The sequence below is a fragment of the Chionomys nivalis genome, chromosome 14 (assembly GCF_950005125.1).
Source record: "Chionomys nivalis chromosome 14, mChiNiv1.1, whole genome shotgun sequence".
In the NCBI taxonomy this organism is placed as follows: domain Eukaryota; kingdom Metazoa; phylum Chordata; class Mammalia; order Rodentia; family Cricetidae; genus Chionomys; species Chionomys nivalis.
The window spans coordinates 15,261,315-15,281,531 of NC_080099.1; the positions used below are offsets into that span (position 1 = coordinate 15,261,315).

The following is a 20,217-nucleotide window of genomic DNA, read 5'->3' on the forward strand; positions in this document are numbered from 1 at the left end:
GACTTTCACGCTAGCAATCTTCCAAATTCCAACTGTGCCTCTATTTCTGTGAATCAATGTTTATGAAATCAACCAAATTAACTGAACACCTTAAATATCATTTCACAGCACAAAGTCCTCAAACAAGTGTTGGCCTGCCTGGCAGCAGCATCATTGTTATCATGTCCTATGTTTCTCTAGTCTCATTTACTAACTTCCTAGGTCTTTCCCAACAGTGCTGGAGGCATATTTTGTTGCCATTGCTTTTACTATTATTAGGAGTTAGTTATTACTTGCCCATCAGAGAAACCTCCTTTGAGCTTAACAACATCTTTCAAAGAGAGGAAACAGCACAAAATTATGGCTCAGTTCTATGACTTTAGATCCAGGTATCTTTGGTTCTTTGCTATACTGGAAATGAGTTTTGTGCTTTCCCAATGAACTATTACAAGATACCTAAATTCCCATGAATCCAATCTTCCTCTTTGATTATATCATGTTTCCTAAAAGTGACACTTTTTTGGGTTCATTAAGAGTTACTTAATTTTATAATGTGATATCAATCTAGTGCAAACAACAAAAAAACTAGCCATGTCAACACATTAGATTTTGGGGGCATAAAATGTCCACGTTGTAAGCACCATGATATTTAGAAGCATTTCCACAATGCCTATATCTTGTTCAATGTCCGACCCATATGATATCAGAGGTACTTTCTACTTACTGTATTCTCAATGTAATTGATAGCCTGGTAAACCCAAGGGGTTCCAGCGCCACATGGCTTCCTGTCTACATTATCCATGGATGTGCCTGTGCACTTCTGCTTACATCCTCCCACAAACTAGCAAAGAGAGTTAGAAACTTCATTAAAAAGACATTCGTCAGGAGGCTGGAGAAAAAGAAAATCCTCCCCAGGCTATCTACCTCATTTCCAGCCAATATAGGATTACTCCCTACAGAAGTCATTTATTGCTTTTACTGGCCTAAGTGATTAGGTTGTTAGCATGTCTTTTGGCCGACTGCTTTGCAATCCAGCAGCTTTCAGTTGCTGCCAAAATATTTTTATAATGCACGTAGAACTTCTGTTTCACTTCATTTCTTCCAACACAGATCCCACAGTGTGCTATGGGCAAAGCTTCGCCCACGTTTTTTGAAACTTCAGATGTATTTGTTACATAAGTCAGGTGTCTGGGGAAGGTCAGGACTGTCCTCTGATATAGTTAGCCCACCAAAATGCCCACAGCATCTTCTTATTTATTTATCCCCAGCTTCCTACCACATACAAATAGAAGCCTCATCCTTACTTCGATTTCCTTTCATACACACAGTCAAAGCCCAGCGGAGTTTAAATATGACATTTTAAGTGAAAAACATGATTCATTGTGATTGAATTAATTTCTTTCATTGCTTATTGGAAGTCTTGTGTCCATGCGAACTTCCGCTGAGAACTGATACCCAACGAATTTTTTAAAATGTGCTCAGAGAATCAGAGAACAGAATACTAAGCTTCTTCTCCACCACTCTTTGACAAATAAAACACTGAAATGCTTGAAAAACATCAGTGAGAAGAACATTAGGTATGCAAAAGAATGTCACAATGCTGACTTGTAAAGTTGAACATGTAATCTACCGATGGAACCTAAGAAAACCACAGTTATCGTGAACAACACTTTCGCCACTGCCCTAACTAGAATTACTTCAGAAACAAATGCTGAACACTGAATCATGTCTGCAAACAGAGTCACGTCTCTAACTCTTTTCTATGAGAGGTCTACCTAGATATTCTAAAGATCAAAGTTAATCAAATGATTGCAGTCCTCTATGTTTATGAATAAAGGGTCATCTGTAACACAATACCTTTAGTTAACTTTGTATTATAAGTATTTTTGATTAATTTGTGACTCCATTCTTTTAGAGGGTATGTTTGTATCTGTTTTACACCTAAGGGAGGCAGTGAATAATACCACAGCAAAGGAGCTAACAAATATGGAGACCGTGTGGGTGGGGCTCTTGGTCACATTCTTTGTTCTCTAAGTATTTATCAGGCACCTTACTTTACCCAATAATACTAGCAAGTACTCAAAACCAAATTTAAAATGAAACAAATATTGGCCTGGCAAGACAGCAATGAGGACATGCTAAAACTCTGACAGTTAAAGGACAGTAAAAGTCAGCTAGACCTAGGAGCCAAGATTCAGTTCATCTGTGTTCTGAAATCTTGAGGAGAAAACCATTTAGTATGGCAATGTTGGGCCTTTTGTGTTTGTGTCTTGGTAATATATTTTAAATATTGAGATGAAAAGAAAGGAAGAAAACAAGGAGATTGCATCCCAGAGAATTGAATTTCACTAGTTTAAGTATGACAGATTTTTCTTACTCACTGGAAAAGTAAAATTTTTAGAATTGGCACCAATAATTCTGCTCATTCATTGCAGATTTAGAATTTTTTCCTTGCCATATTATTATGCTTTGTTTGTAGTTCCCTGAGCTATATCCACTAACATTCTAATGTGCTGATATACACAGGTCGTCATGGAGATGGAGGTTATTGGCCAGTTGATACTAACTTGATTGATAGAAGCACTCTCAATGGTAAGTATATAAATTGAGTTCTATTGGATTAGCTACAGTAATTACACAGTTAATTCTACAGTGTCCAAAATAAATTTTCTATTGACAAGGGCAAGGACTGTGGACTTCCAGTTTTACTGTGGTGATAGAAAAATGATGTCATTGGCAAACTTCACACATTCTACCACGAAATGATGACAATTAGAGGTGGCAGGTGCATGAAAAATAATTAGACAAGTTCCAGTACTGGGGCAATCCATAAATGACACAGGTCTTCTCTAGTTTGCTTTCTAATATGGTGAGAAAACACTGACCAAAACAATGAAGGTAGGAAATGGTTTATTTCAGTTTACAGTTTATAGTCTATCACGAAAAGAAATCAGGATAGGAGCTCGAGGTAGGAACCTAGAGACTGGAACCAAAACAGAGGCCGTGGAAGAACGGTGCTTACTCGTTTACTCAACTGAAGTTCCCTCTTCCCAGATTACCCTCTTCTGTGTCAACGTGACAAAATCTAACCAGCACAAGAACTTAAATACTTACAGTTTGAGATGTGTAGTGTATTCTCCATGTTCACAACAGCCTTTTCTATTGGAGAGAGACAAGTAACGATTGACTTATCAATTGACTTATCACCAACGGTTCTTGATAAAGTTACTGGGACTTTTCACTCTTTAAATGCTATAATATTTTATTATTACTGGTCCTTTGTATTCTCAACTTTAGGTAGTTTTCTTTTCTTGCTTCCTCCAGTGAAATTTTTCTTATAATTGTGGGCTTCTAGGGGCCCACACGGAAGAAATACCAGGTAATGAACATGGGGCAGGCTGAAAGTCACACTCCAGAAGCATGTCTCAGTCTTGCTGAAACAGAATCTTTGAAAGGAAAAATTAACTCAATAAAAAAGGACTAATGTATCATGCTTACCACTGGAAAACATGCTGTTCTTGCTTGGTTTGACTCACTAAAAACCATCCATATGCAAAATGCAATGATATCTGTGATGATGCTATATATCACAACATAATAACCTCTAAGATGCTTCAGTTGACCATGCAGTTGAAATCCCCGGGATGTGTCTGAATCAGCATGTGCTCTTTATTCATCTTATCTTCTCTGATGTACTTTGTAGATTGATGTTTCCTATATACGACTATGTAAATAAGTTATTTCACATGTCTATAATTTTATGAAAAATACCAATTAAATCCTCTATGGATCGTGCTACAATTTGTCTTTAAATTTGGTAAATTTTATCCATGTGCTTAAAATAGTTCTCACTCATTTTTCTCCACTGCTGCACAGTATTTCATTTTGTAACTAACAAAATTATTTATCCACTTTAGTAGGATTGCATGAGAGATTTGAATAATTAACAGATACATTTCCATTTGGGCAGTTTCTTAATAAAAGATCCAGATGGGAAGAGAAAAAATATTATTTAATTTTCTTCTGGTTATGAAATTATAATAAATAGGCAAATTAAGTGATTAGTTCCTATTGTATGCTAGTATAATCAAATGTATAAAATTTCCAAGAGGTGTCAGTATATCCATATGCACACAGTGTGTGTGTGTGTGTCTGTTTATACAACCAGATGCTTGAATCACTGTCCCACAGCAAATGGTAGAGTTCTTTAATAACTTTTCAATTTCCCCCATAACTTCCTCCCCTATTAATAGCCTTTACTTAATAGACAAATATATTTACTTTCCTTTATTTTTCATCCATTCCTGTTATTGTCACATTCAGTAACTTGTAAACAACATGAATTTGTTGTTCCTAATTCTTCCAAGGGCTGGAAAGACAGTTCAAGGTCAAGGTCACAGGACACTGTGCACACAGGAAGAACTTCTTCTTTACTTCACAGATGGCACAATCTGTGTCCTCCCTTGGTGTAAATGGTAACAGGAGTCTCTCGGCATCTCTAATGAGGACACAGATCCAGTTCATGAAGGTTCTGTCTGCATCACATAACCATACCCAGAAACCTCACTATGAAATCTCAGAAAAAAAAAATTAGATTTCAACATATGCATTATCTTGGTGGGTCAAGATATTCAAACCTTAGAGAACATCCTGAACACCTATTCCAGCCTGGAATAATTTTGTTTATTAAGATTATAATCTTACTTATTAAGTAAGATTAAATCTTGGATGCTTCATCCGAAGGCACACATCTTCCTCTTGTTTTTCACATATCCTCCCCCTCATTCCTGTAATACTTGATAAGTCAATGCCTACAATCAGTCTCTGGTCAACACAGGCTGGAGTGCCCAGCATTAATGTGAAACACATTTGTGGGAACTGAAAAGAGACCAGTGGCGTCCCCTGTGCAGTGCACTTGGGTATTGATAATTCTGGCCAAGAAATGGTGCCAGTTTCATTAACTTACTCACATTCAAGGTTTGTCTTAAGACTTAACAGTCTAACAGGCACACTTCATACTTTCAAAAGGTCAATCCAGAAATATTACTTGTGGAATAGAGAAATGGTCCAGTGCTTAAGAACACTTGCTGCTCTTGCAGAAATCAGAGTTTAGTTCCTAGCAACCATGTGACAACTAACAGTTGTTTGTAGCTGCCATTTCAGGGGATTCTACATCATCTCCTGGTCTCCTTGCACACTACATGGACATAGTGCAGAGACATCCATGTATGCACCAACCACATACATAAAATATAAGTAAATATTTTCTGTAACATAAAAATGCCACTAAGACTCAACAGAGTGTAGAGTTCTAATAATAAATTATGGACACAGGTTTGAAACTGTATTATTACAGGAACAAAAACCCAAAATAAAAAATTTTCTGGGTGGAAAAAACAGAGAATAAAGTTACAGAAGTGAGATAGTGAGAAAAATTTATGAGTAGGCAGAAGTGCGTTTTTAAAGGTTGTTTTAATTATGTGGTGATACACACACACATTCCTATGAATATAATATATATTATATTCCTAAGAATATAATGTAACATAAATAATATACATCCCTAAGAAAGAAAGGTTCTAGTTCTAGAATTCTCTTAAGGAACCAACATCCTCCTTAGAATCATTCTACAGACCAACAAGATGCCTGTGTATATAAAGGTGCTTGTTATCAATCCTGATGGCCTGAGTTAGATTCCTGTACCCTATAGTGAAAAGGTAGAAATATGGTCATTATTGGTCTTCTGATCTACACATGTATATACCCCTACATACACACATATGCATACATTGCATGCATATGCATACATGCATTCATACATAGTAGTAAATAATACACTCTTGAATTATCCTTATTTTGAATCATCAATTTTATGAAGTCATTTGAATAAGAGTTCATTCTGTTATGAATATGACCACAGAATAGTACTTTTTGAAAGACAAAATTTGGAAAATTAAAGAAGGAAACCATACAGATAATAGGGAAAGTGTAACGGTCCCCTCATGGCTTTCAGTATTGCCAAGCGGTGGATGCAAATGCTAATGGTGGAGAAAGTGTAAGCCACAGGCAAAATTGTCTCCTCTCAGAAGCTATAAGTCCTAAAGGATGCAGTGTTGGATTGTTGGATAAAGTTAGGTTTAGCAAGCAGAGTTGTAATTTGTTCACAATTGCTTAAGAATCAAATATAAGTAAATTCTTTACAAGAGATTTCAATTTCAGTGTACATATGCTTCTTAGCTTTATTAAGTATAAGCAATAATAAATTATTCAAAATTATTTCTAAATGCTTGTATTTTCACTTCTTAAATGTTGCAGTCTTCCAGTGTTGATCAAACTTAAAAGTTGTTTAAGTGCTTGAAGTTGTCTTTCAAAATAAAATGAAACCATCATTTAAAAACAGGCCCCAAACTAAATCTGACATGAATGTGTCAGTCAACAGAATTTACCTGTTTAACAGAGTCCTCAGATGAAGAAAAGGCCAGTGATTTGGAGAAATGCATGCCACTACATGTACTTTTTTATCTTTTACTAAATAAAAATCTTAGTGAGAATAAAATTGTAATTAAATTGAACTTAACAAACATTACTTCACAAGGCAAGTTCGTGGAGTGAAAACAAATAATGACATTCAGTGCTTCTAACCAGTTCACATAATCTGTTGGCATTATTCCTGCTCAGTTTTCTCCATCACTTCACGATGTTTTAAAAATATTATGCTAAGTGAATGAGGCTAATGATGTACCTGCAAGGCGTCTAGATCACTACTAGAGGTACAGACTATTACACTAACTGATTACGGTGAAGTGGAAACCCCTAGACACACGGAGGGTGGAAAAGAAACTTCATCTCTTTTCTCTACTATATTGCTAGCAAAAGATTTATGCTGAATATGTGATCTGACTCAAGCCCTGGCTCTAATAAATGATTCTACAATGTCCTTTGAAAAGTAGGATTCCCAGTTAAAAGCCTAGTAATTAAGGTTTGGAAAGGGAACAGTTTTTCCCAATTAACTATGTAAAAAAGGTCCCATAGAGCAAAGTCTGTTCCTGTATCTCACCCTTAAAAGAAGTCTACATTGACAAAAATTTGTTCAAGTCTTTTTGTTCTTGAACCTCTCACATAATGAAAATGCATACATATCTCTTAGACTGACAGAATTATGGGGGTTTTCTGACTCTCTTCATTTGCTGGGTTCATCCTTGAAACAGTAATAGAATAATAGCTTATTGTCAGATACTCAAGGAAGTTGCAAATAAATTTAGACCCTGCTAATATTTATGTTCCTTTCTTTTCATGCCACCCTCTTAAAAATTCACTTTTGAATTTCAACTAATAAAGATCCCAAGCAAACAAACAAAAAACAGTGCTATAGTTCATGAATTCTCTCATAGTTGAAAACCCTTAATTAAATTGTAGAAGCTGAAGATGCTTCCTTAATATTTTCTTATGTCAGGTAGAATCAAAGGTAAATATTTGCTCACATGATATTATTTCAATTTTATAATGCATTTAATTTTAGAATATACTCCATATCCTTTCTAAATGCTGAACATGCTTCAGCTTCTAGAAACATAATTTGTGTTTTACATTTGTTTGAAAGACAACCACCATGAAAATTACTTCAACTGAATCCTGCTATGCTCTCCAAGAAGTACCAATTCCTTTGCTAGATGGAATTTGAAAAATCAGTTCAGTGAATTTGATCAAAAGATCTACAGAGTCTATAAAACATTATTCTGTTGACCTCCATTTGGAAACAATGTTAAACTTGACATGTTTTAGTACTTTGTTTCCTTTTTATTAGTAACAAAATGAAATTATTAATTGATTTACAAATACTCAGAACTGTTGGGTGCCTTTTAAATTTTCTTTTAAGTTAACACATATAGGATATCAGGTTAAAAACGTGTTTTTTTTCTCCCTCAAATGCCATCACATTTCAACTACTCAAATTAATGTGACATAAAAGTCCTATGTGTATCTGTTAAATGATTGTTCTGAGACTGGTAAATTATTAGTAAGAACTCAAAAAATATTCCCTGCAAATATTTTAATGCCAATGGGAAGATACAACAATACCTTCAGACACAACAGAAGTGATACACATGTGAATTCATGGAGACTCTAGCAGTACGCACACACGACCTAAATCCAGAAAAAAAAAGAAAAAGAAAAAAAAAAAACCACCAGAACTGAGAACGGGAAGTGGACACAGAGTCCCACCTTTAACCAAGAAATTATTTTTAGATAATACATGCCGGCAGAAAGAAAATCAGTTTTCTGCAATGGAGTGTGGCTAGGTATAGCAACCATACTCCAGGGAAGACTCCACACCAGGAGTAGCTTACCAACACAAAGCAGACTCCATGGATTTTTTTTTTCTTTAGTATAATCAACAGGTTAGGCTAGCATTACACTATCTAATTTAGAAAGGTTCTGGGAGTTAAAAAAGCAGCTCAGTCCCCTATCTGTTCTCACTGGCCACTCTTTCCAGCCACTGACTGACACTAAAATGCATTCTATTTTCTTTGATTTGCCTACTCTAGATATTTTATGAGTGGCATGAAACACTACCCAGCCTCTAATTGACAGTATTCTATTAAATAGGTATATCACCATTGTTTAGTTAATCAACATTTACATTTTTTTTTCTGTTTTGGACTATTTTGAATAGCTTTTCCTGTCCACGTTTGTCAGGCTTCAACAGTAAGAACTCTTTGTCTTTCTTACGGTCCTATGAGCGGTGGTGACAACCTCTCCCTAACCCTGAACATTATATGCTTGTTTTTCCCCTAGAACCGCCCATCGGACAGATGCACCCCCCACATGGAAGTGTCACTCCTCAGAAGAACAGCAACCTGCTTGTGATAACTGTGGTCACTGTCGGCATCCTCACCGTGTTGGTCGTCGTGATCGCAGCTGTGATTTGTACCCGGCGCTCTTCAGCCCAGCAGAGGAAGTAAGTAGCAACTGACTCTATGAGGAAAAGAGTTTCCTTCTCTTGCTCTATTCCTGATGGCTCTCTCTGTGATTTTGTCCATAATTCACCGTGCATCTCTTATTGCTTGACCCTGACTAGACCCACTTCTGTCCATTGTAAGTCTATAATTAAGTTACAGTTAGACTTGCAAATTTTCACAACCCTTAGAGGCAATCGTGCGTTTCTGTTTCCTTTTACTTCTCTGTAGATTCTTCTGGAAATAGCCCCCAGAAACGGACTCTGCCATGCCTCTATTCTACCCATCTCTGTAATTGCTTCTAGACAGTTGGAGATATTGTTCCTCCACAGTACATATTTATCACATTTGGCAGGGAGTCCTGCAGGCAGGTAATCAATGCATGTTGAATGGATGACTAAATATAGCATATCAAACTCAGTGTCATTACAAACATACAGAATGCTTAGACATTAGGGAAGAAGGAAGAGTCCAGCAATTTGAAAAGGTTCCTACTCCTTTTCTATCTTTAAATGTCAGGAAATAACGTATTTTATGACTTCTAAACATTTTCATATTTTACAGTTCTTGATTTTACTGTCTAGAGAGGGTTGCATCATGCACAAAGTTTAGAATGAAAATATGATTTAGACACAACCCATTCTTTCCAGCAGTACCTCGGAACCCTGCCAGAGTCTACTGGCCATTGGCTTCTAGATTTTTATTAAATCCACTCTGACATGTATTTTCAGCTACACTCACTCTCTCACTGGCTTGAATGCCTTTTGTTCCCTTTCCTTTTATTTTCTTATTGGCCTCTCATTTGCCTTAACTTAAACCCTGAGGCTTGGCTGGAAGTGGCTGGCTGAATGGCTATTCTCTACATTCATTGTAAGAAAGATTCTCCAGCAACCCTCCCCACTTCTCTCACGCCTGGTCTTTCTCTCTTTCATACATCCTATAGCTCTATTGATGGTCTCTATTGTGTCCCTCAGCAATCTGTGTGAAAATAGAACCGGTGAGAAGTGCAGGTCCAGATACAGTCTGCACATTTAATTTCTCTCCAGCTACAGTCATGGTTTGTACTGTTTGGAACTGGTGGTTACTGGTTAGCCAGTTCACTGCCTGAAAGGAGAAAGTTGATGGAAGGAGTTTAACAAAGTCAGTCTCAGGTGTGAATGCTGAGAGAAGACATGGCCTCCCAGAGCTCATAATGCTTAACAAAGGTCAGGAACACGAGTTAATTAATTTAGTGAATGATTGACTGTCATTAAAACAAAATACATGAAACTGGATCACTTATCAAGAATATAGGTTTATTTTGGATTCAATATCCTTGCAGTCCAAGAGCATAGTGCTGCATGCTTTAGCTGATGGTGAGGGTCTTCTGATGTGGCTATATGCAAGGTGACAAAGCAGAACAAGAAAACAGGTGTGGAAGAGAGGAGACATGACAAAAGAGGCAGCAGGGACAAGAAGGAGCCCTACTTTGACAGCTCCATGAGCCCACTTTTTTGATAAGGAAACCAAGACCACAAAATATGATCCATCACTGAAATATAAGACATTCATCTTTTTTGTGGTCTCCACACCAGTAAAACCTGTTACTTTCGAGACCAGTCTCAATATGTGTTTCCATTGAAACAAACCATGCGCAAATAATGACAGTAAAACATTGAATAGTCTATTGATCTGCTGTTCCTGAGAAGGGTTGTTCAGACTTGGCATGGTGTAGCATCAAGGTTTCAGGTGTCTGAGCTAGAGTTGAGAATTCATGTGAAGGGGCAGGTAACAGGTGCTAAAATTTAGTAGTGGTTAAAACCTTGGCACATTCACGAGGAACCCTGAATTTAACGATGCTCTCTGTAGTGGGTTTGGAGTTCCAGTTTTGCTTGCTTCACTCATTATTGTGTGGATGTACTGACTGATTCTAGCTTAAGATCTCTTAGAGGTTTTCTAGTTAACCTATGTTTTTGGGAGTGTGTTGTCCCTACACAGGGAAAATGTCTGCTCTCTAAGGTGTAGAACTAAACTTGTCAATCTTTGGAGAGCACCTTAAAGCACCTTGAAACCCACAGAAAGGCCTTTGGAATAATAAAAGTTTGAAATTTTTAACAGAAAAAGGCAGAGTGTTCCCCAAACATTACCAGCTAATAAAATTAGAGAACATGAAGACAAAGACACAATCCTGTGAATGACCCAAAGAAATCAGCTGAGTAATACTTCATTACATAAATGTACCCACATTTTCTTTATCCATTCTTTGATTTGGTGGTATGTAGGTTTTGTCAGGTTCTGGTTATTAAAAATAAAACTGCTATGAACATAGTTGAGCAAGTGTGTCCTTGTGGTATGATTGAGCATCCTTTGGGTATAGGCACAAGAGTGGTAGCTGAATCTTGAGGTAGATTGATTCCCACTTTTCTGAACAACCACCATATTGATTTCCAAAGTTGTTTTACAAGTTTGTGTAACCACCAGGAATGGAGGAGTTTTCCCCTTGCTCCACATTTTCTCTAGAATAAGTTGCCATTTGTGTTTAAGGTCCTACCCATTCTGAGAGGCGTAAGATAGAATCTCAGTCATTTTGATTTGCATTTCCCTGATGATTAAGGAAGTTGAACATTTCTTTAAGTGTTTCTTGCCCATTTGAGATTCTTCTGTTGAGAATTCTGTTTAGGTTTGTACCCCATTTTTAAAATTGGATTATTTGTTTTGTTGTTGTTGTTGTTTTGATATCTACGTTCTTGAATTCACCATATATTTAGGAGATCAGCTCTCTGTCAAATGTAGAATTGGTTAAGAAGCTTCCCTGTAGACTGTCTTTCATCCTTTTGATATTGTCCTTTGTCTTACAGAAGCTTTTCAGTTTCATGAGGTTCCATTTATTGTCAATCTCAGTGTGTGTGTGTGCTGCTGGTGTTCTATTCAGAAAGTTGCCTCATGTACTAGTGTGTTCAATGTGATTTCCCACTTCCTTTTGTCAGGTTCAGTGTAAATGGATTTATGTTGAGTCTTTGATCTACTGAGACTTGAATTTTGTTCAGAGTGATAGATGCATTCTTCTACAGGCCAACATCCAGTTTTACCAGCATCACTTATGAAGATGCTTTCTTTTTTCTGGTGTATAATTTTGACTTATTTGTCAAAATTCAGGTGTCCATAAGTATGTGGATTTATGTCTGGGTCTTTGATTCCATCCAACTGATCCACCTGTCTGTTTTTATGCCAATATCAAACTGTTTTTTTAATCTGTCAAAGTAATCTACCATATAAACAAACTGAAAGAAAAAAAAAACACTTGATCATCTCATTAGATGCTGAAAAAGCCTTTGACAAAATCCAACACCCCTTTATGATAAAAGTCTTGGAGAGAACAGAGATACAAGGAACATACCTAAATATAATAAAAGCAATATATAGCAAGCCGACAGTCAATATCAAATTAAATGGGGAGAAAAATGAAAGCAAATCCACTAAAATCAGGCACAAGACAAGGCTGTCAACTCTCTCTGTTCTATTCAATATAGTGTTAGAAGTTCTAGTTAAAAAAATAAGACAACAAAAGGAGATCAAGGGAATATAAACTGGCTAAAAAGTTCAGAGTATCACTATTTGCAGATGATATGATAATATACATAAGTGACACCAAAAATTCTATCAGGGACTTCCTGCAGCTGGTAAACACCTTCAGTTAAGTGACTGGAAAAATCAATAACCATCTTCTATATGAACAATAAAAAGATTGAGAAAGAAATCAGGGAAACAACTCTCTTCACAATACCTACAAACAACAAAAATATCTTGGGGTAACTCTAACCATGCAAGTGAAAGACGTATGACAAGAACTTCAGGTCTTTGAAGAAAAAAATTGAAGAAGATATCAAAAGATGGAAAGTTCAATGCTCATTGATCAGTCGGATTTACATAATAAAAAATGGTCATTTTACCAAAAACAATCTGCAGATTTATGCAATCCCCATCAAAATTCCAACACAATTCTTTACTGACCTTGAAAGAGGAATGCTCAACTTCATACGGACAAACAAAAACCCAGGTTAGCTAAAATAATCCTGTATGATAAGAGAACTTCCATAGCTATCACTCTCCCTGATCTCAAGGTCTACAACAGAGCTACAGCAATATAATTGTGTTATTAGATGCATGCTGAAAGAAAGGGTAAAAGGTTTTTCCCTACAATTATGTACGGGTTTTCTTATTTTTTTTTTTTTTTAATTTTAGAGAGGACTTTTCCCCACACGATCTCCACCACAGAAACATTAGAACCAGTTAATATAGATGAAAGCAAGATCATTACCAATCTGAAAAAGAAATAATCTTCTTTACTGAGCTCTCAGTAAGTGAGAGTAGAAGGCAGTTAGTGCTGCAGAATAAAGAACACACCTGGGGCCTCTTTGTTGTCTCTGTGACCACGTCACTGAAGAGTGGGATGCTCATCCTGTTTTACAGGGGAATGCAAATTATTACCTTAAATAAATCGTAATTATTTTTATCGATCATGAAGAATTTCTTACTTGAATAAACATAGACATATTTATTTCATAACATTTCTATTGATATATATATCATCACATATTTAACTATAATCTGCCTATCTTCTTGGGTTGCAAGTTAGTGAGTAGGACTTCAATTTTATCATATAAAATAGTGAAGCAATGTTTGCATTGTGAGGAAGGGTTCATTGTGTGGTATTTCTTCATTTAATAGGAACAATATATTTTAAATACAAGCAAATAAAACTAAATAAATCTCCTGGCAGTAATTGACACGCATTAAATTTGTCTGTTAGAACACAGTTCCTCCCAGCCCTCAGTATGGCCTCTTGTTCGGTAGCCCTGCCGAGTTTAAAGGCAGTGCCTCCTCCAGCTCTGTCCTGGGCTACACTTTGAGAAATCATTTCGAGGTCCATCTGCACACATGTTACAAATACTCTCCTGCCGAAACCAGAGAACTGAGTTCTCTTCTATAGTTTCAGCCATTAAGCTAGGGACACAACAGATGGGCAGAAGGTCAGGATGACAGCTTCCCTTTGGAGAGTTTGAAGACAAATTTCAGAAGCTTTAGTGAGGAGCACCTGCCTGGTTTATTGCACACCTGCCACATTGCGCAGGGAAGGGCTGGAGAGGAACATCTCTGAGCAGAGGGCTCCTCTCTTGAAAAGTCAACCTTGTGGGAAGTGGAGTGGTGAATGGGACCCCACAAAACACACACAACCAGCAAATGAACCTGTTTAGAGACCTGCGGGATCTTCCCAGCATCTCACTGGTCAGCTAAGCGCTGCCGAGAGAAACTGGAATCTGCAAAAAGTCGATTGGCAATGCTGTCTGCATTGACCAGGAATCATGACTTCCTCTTCTTAGTTAACTGCATGATTCACAACCAACAAAAAGCTACTGCTTTTTCCCAGATTTGGAACTGTTTTAAAATTACAGGACACCCTGGATGCCTGGTCATAGAGTGAGAAAGATGGGGGTAAATGGAAACTTGAACAAGGCATACATTTAAGCATGAGTCAACAAGAATTCTGGATTTATTCGTGGTTTCAAAGTGTGTGTGTGTGTGTGTGTGTATCTGTTTGCTCCTCTGAGATAGGTTCTCAATTGTAGACCATGCTAGTATACCACTCACTATGTAGCCCTAAAACTCAACACGCCTTTTTTACCTCAGCATCTTTAATGCTAGGATTACAGGGTTGATTCATCTCTCCTTTGCTTTCCACAAAAAAAGATTTTTTTTTTTAGAATTTAATAATCATCTCTACATTTCTCTGTGTGTATGTATGTTTGTAGGTGTGTGTATGTATGTGTGTGTGTGCCTATGAGATGACCAGATGCCCGGAACTGGGCTTATAAGTCTATATGCTGCTCTGACTAGGATATTGAGATTCAAACCTGGGTCCTGTGTAAGATCTGCAAGGCTTTAAACAACTGAGCCACCTTTCTGACTCCAGTAAAAAAATTCGGATCAGAAATGTTTTCATGGACAATTTAAATATCAAGTTACCCTGATGAAGCACATGGTGTCATTCTGTGTGTGGGAACTGGTACTTCTCTAAAACAATCATGGTGTGTTGAAGTCATTTAGCATTTTAGATTGAAAGAAAGAAAGACAAAAGGGCGATCTGTTTAAGTGAGAAAATCTTCTATGCTGTCACTAGGAGTAGAAAATACATAGTAAGTGTTGCAGATCTGTTGAGGAGGTCAGGCGAAGTGCAGGGAAATGGATTCATATACAAGAATCCAGTGATGATTGTCTTGGACACCAGAAAGCCAACTAGGACTTAAGTTTGACCTAAGGGATGATGTAGTGCAATAGCAGAGCAATGTCACTATTGTCTAATAAGCCACAAAGCAGCTAGTAAGTCTGAAGCTCTTTGTCTCCTGTTCCCATCAGTATACTTCAGAAAGACAGAACGAATGCTGGGAAATTCCAACAAATTGTACCGTTGAACATTAATTGGAAAATGTTTGCAAAGTTTCTAAGTCAGTAATTAAAAAGGCAAAGTCATCCCCAATGGTCTTGCATAGGTGGTTGTTTTTTTCATTAAGATTGGCTTGTTTGAGGCCTGGGGGAAATGCCTCATTCATTAAAGCGCTTGTGCTGGATGGACATGAAGACTTCATTTGGATCCCCTATAGCACTGCAAAACCCAGACATCTTAGTTCAGGTTCAGGGCTTGTGGAGATGGGCAAATATCTGGGACTTGGTGGTAAGGCTAGCCTAATTGGTGATTTTAAAAACCCTGATTCCAAAATAAGGTAAACTGTTCTGGATAAATATCATCAAAGACTGACCTCTGACCTCCATAAAAACAATTGCATGCAGGAGAGCACGCACAGGCACACGCACACACACACACACACACACACAGAGAGAGAGAGAGAGAGAGAGAGAGAGAGAGAGAGAGAGAGAGAGAGAGGAGATTACCTTGTCTTGGACACTTCCCAAGCATTGGAAGCCATTTCCTGAATAAAACAGTCACGTTGTAAATGAGAAAAGCAGAAAGTATGTGTTTCTAAGGACTTTTAAGGGCTTCTGTCCAAATCAGATTTTAGCTATTTGTATTCTGTCTTTTATTATTTTTTAAAAAAAAATTTGACGTTTCAAGTAGAGATTAACATTTATGAAATTAGAAAGCACAGTTGAAACTAGCTCTCGAGTTTGCAATAATCCCAGTTTAAGATTTTCAGCACACAGTTTCCAACACAACTCCTCAATTCTGTCACTGCACTGCACAGGCAAAAGAATGACCTCACTTCTCAATAAAACTTTATTTACAAGACAGATTGGGGCAGATCTGGCCTGTGAGCCATAGTTTTGTGGATTGCTGCTGATGCAAATGGTTAGTGTACAAGCATGGTGCTACTTTATACACAGAGAGCATTTGAGTCTCAGTTTTCTCGAGTTGTGATTATCGCTGAAAAAAATGGGGTAGTTGAAGCAAATAAGAGAGATAGTAAACACATTTCCAGAGAAGGGATCTTTCTTTCTCTTCTAATTTCAAAAAAAAAAAAAAAAACAAACAAACAAAAAATAAAAACTCTCATTGTGTTTGGATCCAGACACAACTCCAAGGGAAAGTGTTTATTCACCTAGGAATGTCCTCATGCGGCCTTTTGTTTTCAAATAGCAAGCATCCCAGTTGCACATTAAATTATACAGCTGAGGCTTAGACTTTCTTCTAAGCTCAGATCTCAGCTGTTGGCACAAATTCTGGCCTTTTTTATTTCTCTCTGCCCTTTCAAAGCTACTCCTTCATTTATCTCTAAAACAGATGTTGCAGTCAGGTACCTTATGCCTACCTCCAAAGATTGGCATATGGCTCCCTCTAACCCATTGTCACCTTGTGCATGAATCTCCAGCTGCTGAAGCTGGTGAATGGCTTCTGGCAGGCTGCTGAGACCCCCTGGGGATTCAGCTCAGCATCTCCTAGAAATGTGTTGAGACTCTAGGGGGAGAGGAGGAAAGAAGGCCAAGACAAGCCTGCCAATTTTGGGGTTTCATCTGATTCCTCCTGGGAGTCCTTTTGTTTCTTTTCTCTGCTTTTAACCTGAACTGACAAAGAAAAGAAAGGAAGCCCCCTTGGATAGAAGGACTCACACCTGCTCTGTCACTTTGTTGCATAGGAAACGGGCCACCCACAGTGTGAGCAAGAGGAAGGGCAGTCAAAAGGACCTCCGACCTCCTGACCTTTGGATCCATCACGAAGAAATGGAAATGAAAAACATTGAGAAGCCTTCAGGAACTGACCCTGCAGGAAGGGACTCCCCCATCCAGAGCTGCCAAGACCTCACACCAGTTAGCCACAGCCAGTCAGAAACCCAGATGGGAAGCAAAAGCGCCTCACATTCAGGTAATGTTATTCTTGTAAAAGTGCTGTTAAAGCAATGAAGCTCGAGGCTAGCCATACGTTTTCCACTTCTCAATCTCTGTGGGTTATTAAAAGATGATTCTAAGTTTGCTATTGATTCATTGTTTAAAAAATACATCTTTAGGAGCACCTGAAGAATGAAAATATCATTATTTTGGCATTCATTACCATGGAGATCAACTGTCATCCCCAGACACATTATTATATGATCTCTCACTGGACAAAGTCATTTGAAAGCTGTTGGTATACAGAACTAAATGAAGAAATGCCAATTGTTCAATAGACTGGATCATAATAAATGGTACCCAGCGATCACTAAGAATTCAATAAAGTAGTTCTGAAATACGTTGTTTTCTAGAGGTCATCGTATTATCTGAGTGCTTACTAGAAGGACAGTAGCACATAAGATGAGCTCAGGAAAAAGCCCCGGAATCTCCTCTCAAGATGGTTGCTAAACAAGAGAATGTTTAAATCGGTGTACTGGGCTTTGTCATTTCAAAATTTCTAAAAGAGGGATTTTAGTCACCATTTTTCAAGCACGGGTTAAATATTCTTCTCCTGGTATTTGAAAATTGTCTTGAGCAGATTCAAGGACAACCTAGCCATACTGAAAACTGTAATCCAGAATTTAAAGGTTTTCTTCCCTCATCGCTAGCTAGAATTTTGAATATGGAGACTGGGTTTACAATCTGTTCCTTCAATCTTTTAGGACCTCCAAGCAGATTGGAATAATAAATGGGGCAAAGAGTCATGGTCCATTTTAGAATCACATTTATGCAGTTTCCTGTTTGTTATTCAGGTTTTCATTAACATACTGAAAATATCTGAATATTTGAGTTATAAAGAGGAAAGGTTATTATTGCTTTCAGTCTATGTTAACCTGGACTGGATGCTTTGGGCCCATGATAACACTATCAGTCATGGTAGGAGGACATGGCAGATGATTCTGGCTCACCTAATGCTAGATGACAACCAATGCAAGAAAAGAATGATTTCCAAGATCCCCCTACTGTTCCCAACCTCTGAACTTCTTTCTAAATGTTCTTGCATATTCCAGTAGCCCCAGCAGCTGGCAGCCAAGTCTCTAATACATAGACCTTTGAGTGACAATTAGGAACCAGCCCAAAGAGCCTGCCTTTCCATTTTTTGAGGCCCCTGAGAGAAAGGAGATGCCATGAAGAAGACTCCCGGAACTCTTTACTTCTCTTCTCTGGGGGGCTCCTAAATAACACCCCTATGGGCATCTTTCCTGATGCGCAAGTGCGAGTTCTTCACACACTTGTGGAATTCCTCCATGACCCACATTTATGATATTAGAAATCAGCTCAGGGCTCTTCAGGCACACCTGTGGGTCATTTCCTGCGTGAAAGTACTTAGGAAGGTTTCAAGCCTGAGTAACAATCTGTATACCCACCCAACCGCTAAGAAGCTCCTGCATCCTTACCAAGACAAGGCATAAAGAGATCTTATATCTCCATGGGCCTTGTCTCGTGTTACCTCTAGCTCTGTTTAGAAAGACACATGATAGGTCAGCAAGGCCACTACAGACCTTCCCTCCATCTTCAGAATGAAAGGAAAACAAATTTTCTGCAGGAACTTCTGTTCTTCTTAGAGGATTCACCTTACAGTGCAATTCTGCACTGGTCACCAGGGACAGCAGAATGTCTTTGCCTCCCAGTAGAGGGGGCTGACTCCATCTTCAGAAGACTTTTCAAAGATTTCCAGAATGCCATTTATCCCCATTTTCTTTCTATACTGAAATGGCCCTTGGAGCAGTTAGACTAGCTTTATGTCTCTCAGTAAGTACTAAGGGAGGCTTGACTCCAGCGGTGGCTGTTTGCTTTGGAATGAGAGGACACTTGTGTCCATTTGTCCTCAACATGAGGACAGCATTGCTTACAGGAAAAAAACAGAACGTATTTCTTTCTTTGATTTTTCTACTTTTAATTATTTTGTTTTGTTTTCATGGAGCCTGTCCTGTAACTAGCTCTTTTAGTCCAGGCTGGCCTCAAACTCAAAGAGATCCATCTGTTTCTGCCTCACGAGTGCTGGGCTTAAAGACATGCACCACCACCGCCCAGCTTTAATGCTTTTTTTGAGACTGGGTCTCAAGTATGCCAAGCTTGTCTCAAAGTCCCAATGTAGCCAAGACACCTATTGCCTCTACCTTCTGAGTGCTGGAAGAAAAGGTCTGTGCCATCATGTCCTGGGTTCATGTCAAATGAGGCAAAAGTGTGTAAGGAAAGATTCCTCTGCCAAGTGCTATGCTTGTCATTTTCATACATTATCTGGCAGAATCCCTACAATGTGCTTTGAGACAATAAGTCTTATTCTCCTCATAAAATAAATGAAGCAACTGAAGTCACAAGCGTTGGGTCTTATAGTTAGCACAGTAGGTTACACACACAGCATGTCATGCAGTCAGTGCTGTGGCTTACACAGTAAGTACTGCAGCTTATATTGTCAGTACTTTAGGCTATGTAGTATAGCTTGCCCAGTCGGTACTGTAGGTTTTATGTTCAGTATTATAGGTTCCATGGTGAGCACCGTAGTTTTCACGGTCAGTACTCTAGGTTCAATAATCAGTACTATAGTTTTCATGAAAAGCACTATAGTGTATAATGTAGGTTACATAATCATTGCCATAATTTCATAGTCAGTCCTGTAGATCACATAGTACTGTAATTTTTATGGTCAGTGCTATAGGTTACATAGTCAGTGTTATAGGTTATATAATCACTACTACAGTTTCCATGTTCAGTACTGTAGGTCACATAGTCAATAGTGTAGCTCACGTGATCTGTACTGTAGTTTACATAGTCAATATTGTAGGCTACATAGTCCCTAATGTAGTTCAGTGGTTCTCAACCTTCCTAAAGCTACTACCTTTTAATACATTTCTTCATGCTA

General features: G+C 38.0%; 1 protein-coding gene across 3 annotated transcripts in view; it reads left to right on the top strand.

The window, feature by feature from the left end:
* Positions 1 to 20,217, top strand: part of Dcc (DCC netrin 1 receptor) — a 1,032,721-nt gene that overhangs the window by 956,942 nt on the left and 55,562 nt on the right. For all 3 annotated transcript variants that reach the window (XM_057788956.1, XM_057788957.1, XM_057788958.1), the window contains exons 22-24: positions 2,506 to 2,571; positions 8,776 to 8,938; positions 17,063 to 17,289. In XM_057788956.1, the coding sequence (XP_057644939.1) occupies positions 2,506 to 2,571; positions 8,776 to 8,938; positions 17,063 to 17,289 (456 nt within the window). The remainder of the gene's footprint in view (positions 1 to 2,505; positions 2,572 to 8,775; positions 8,939 to 17,062; positions 17,290 to 20,217) is intronic.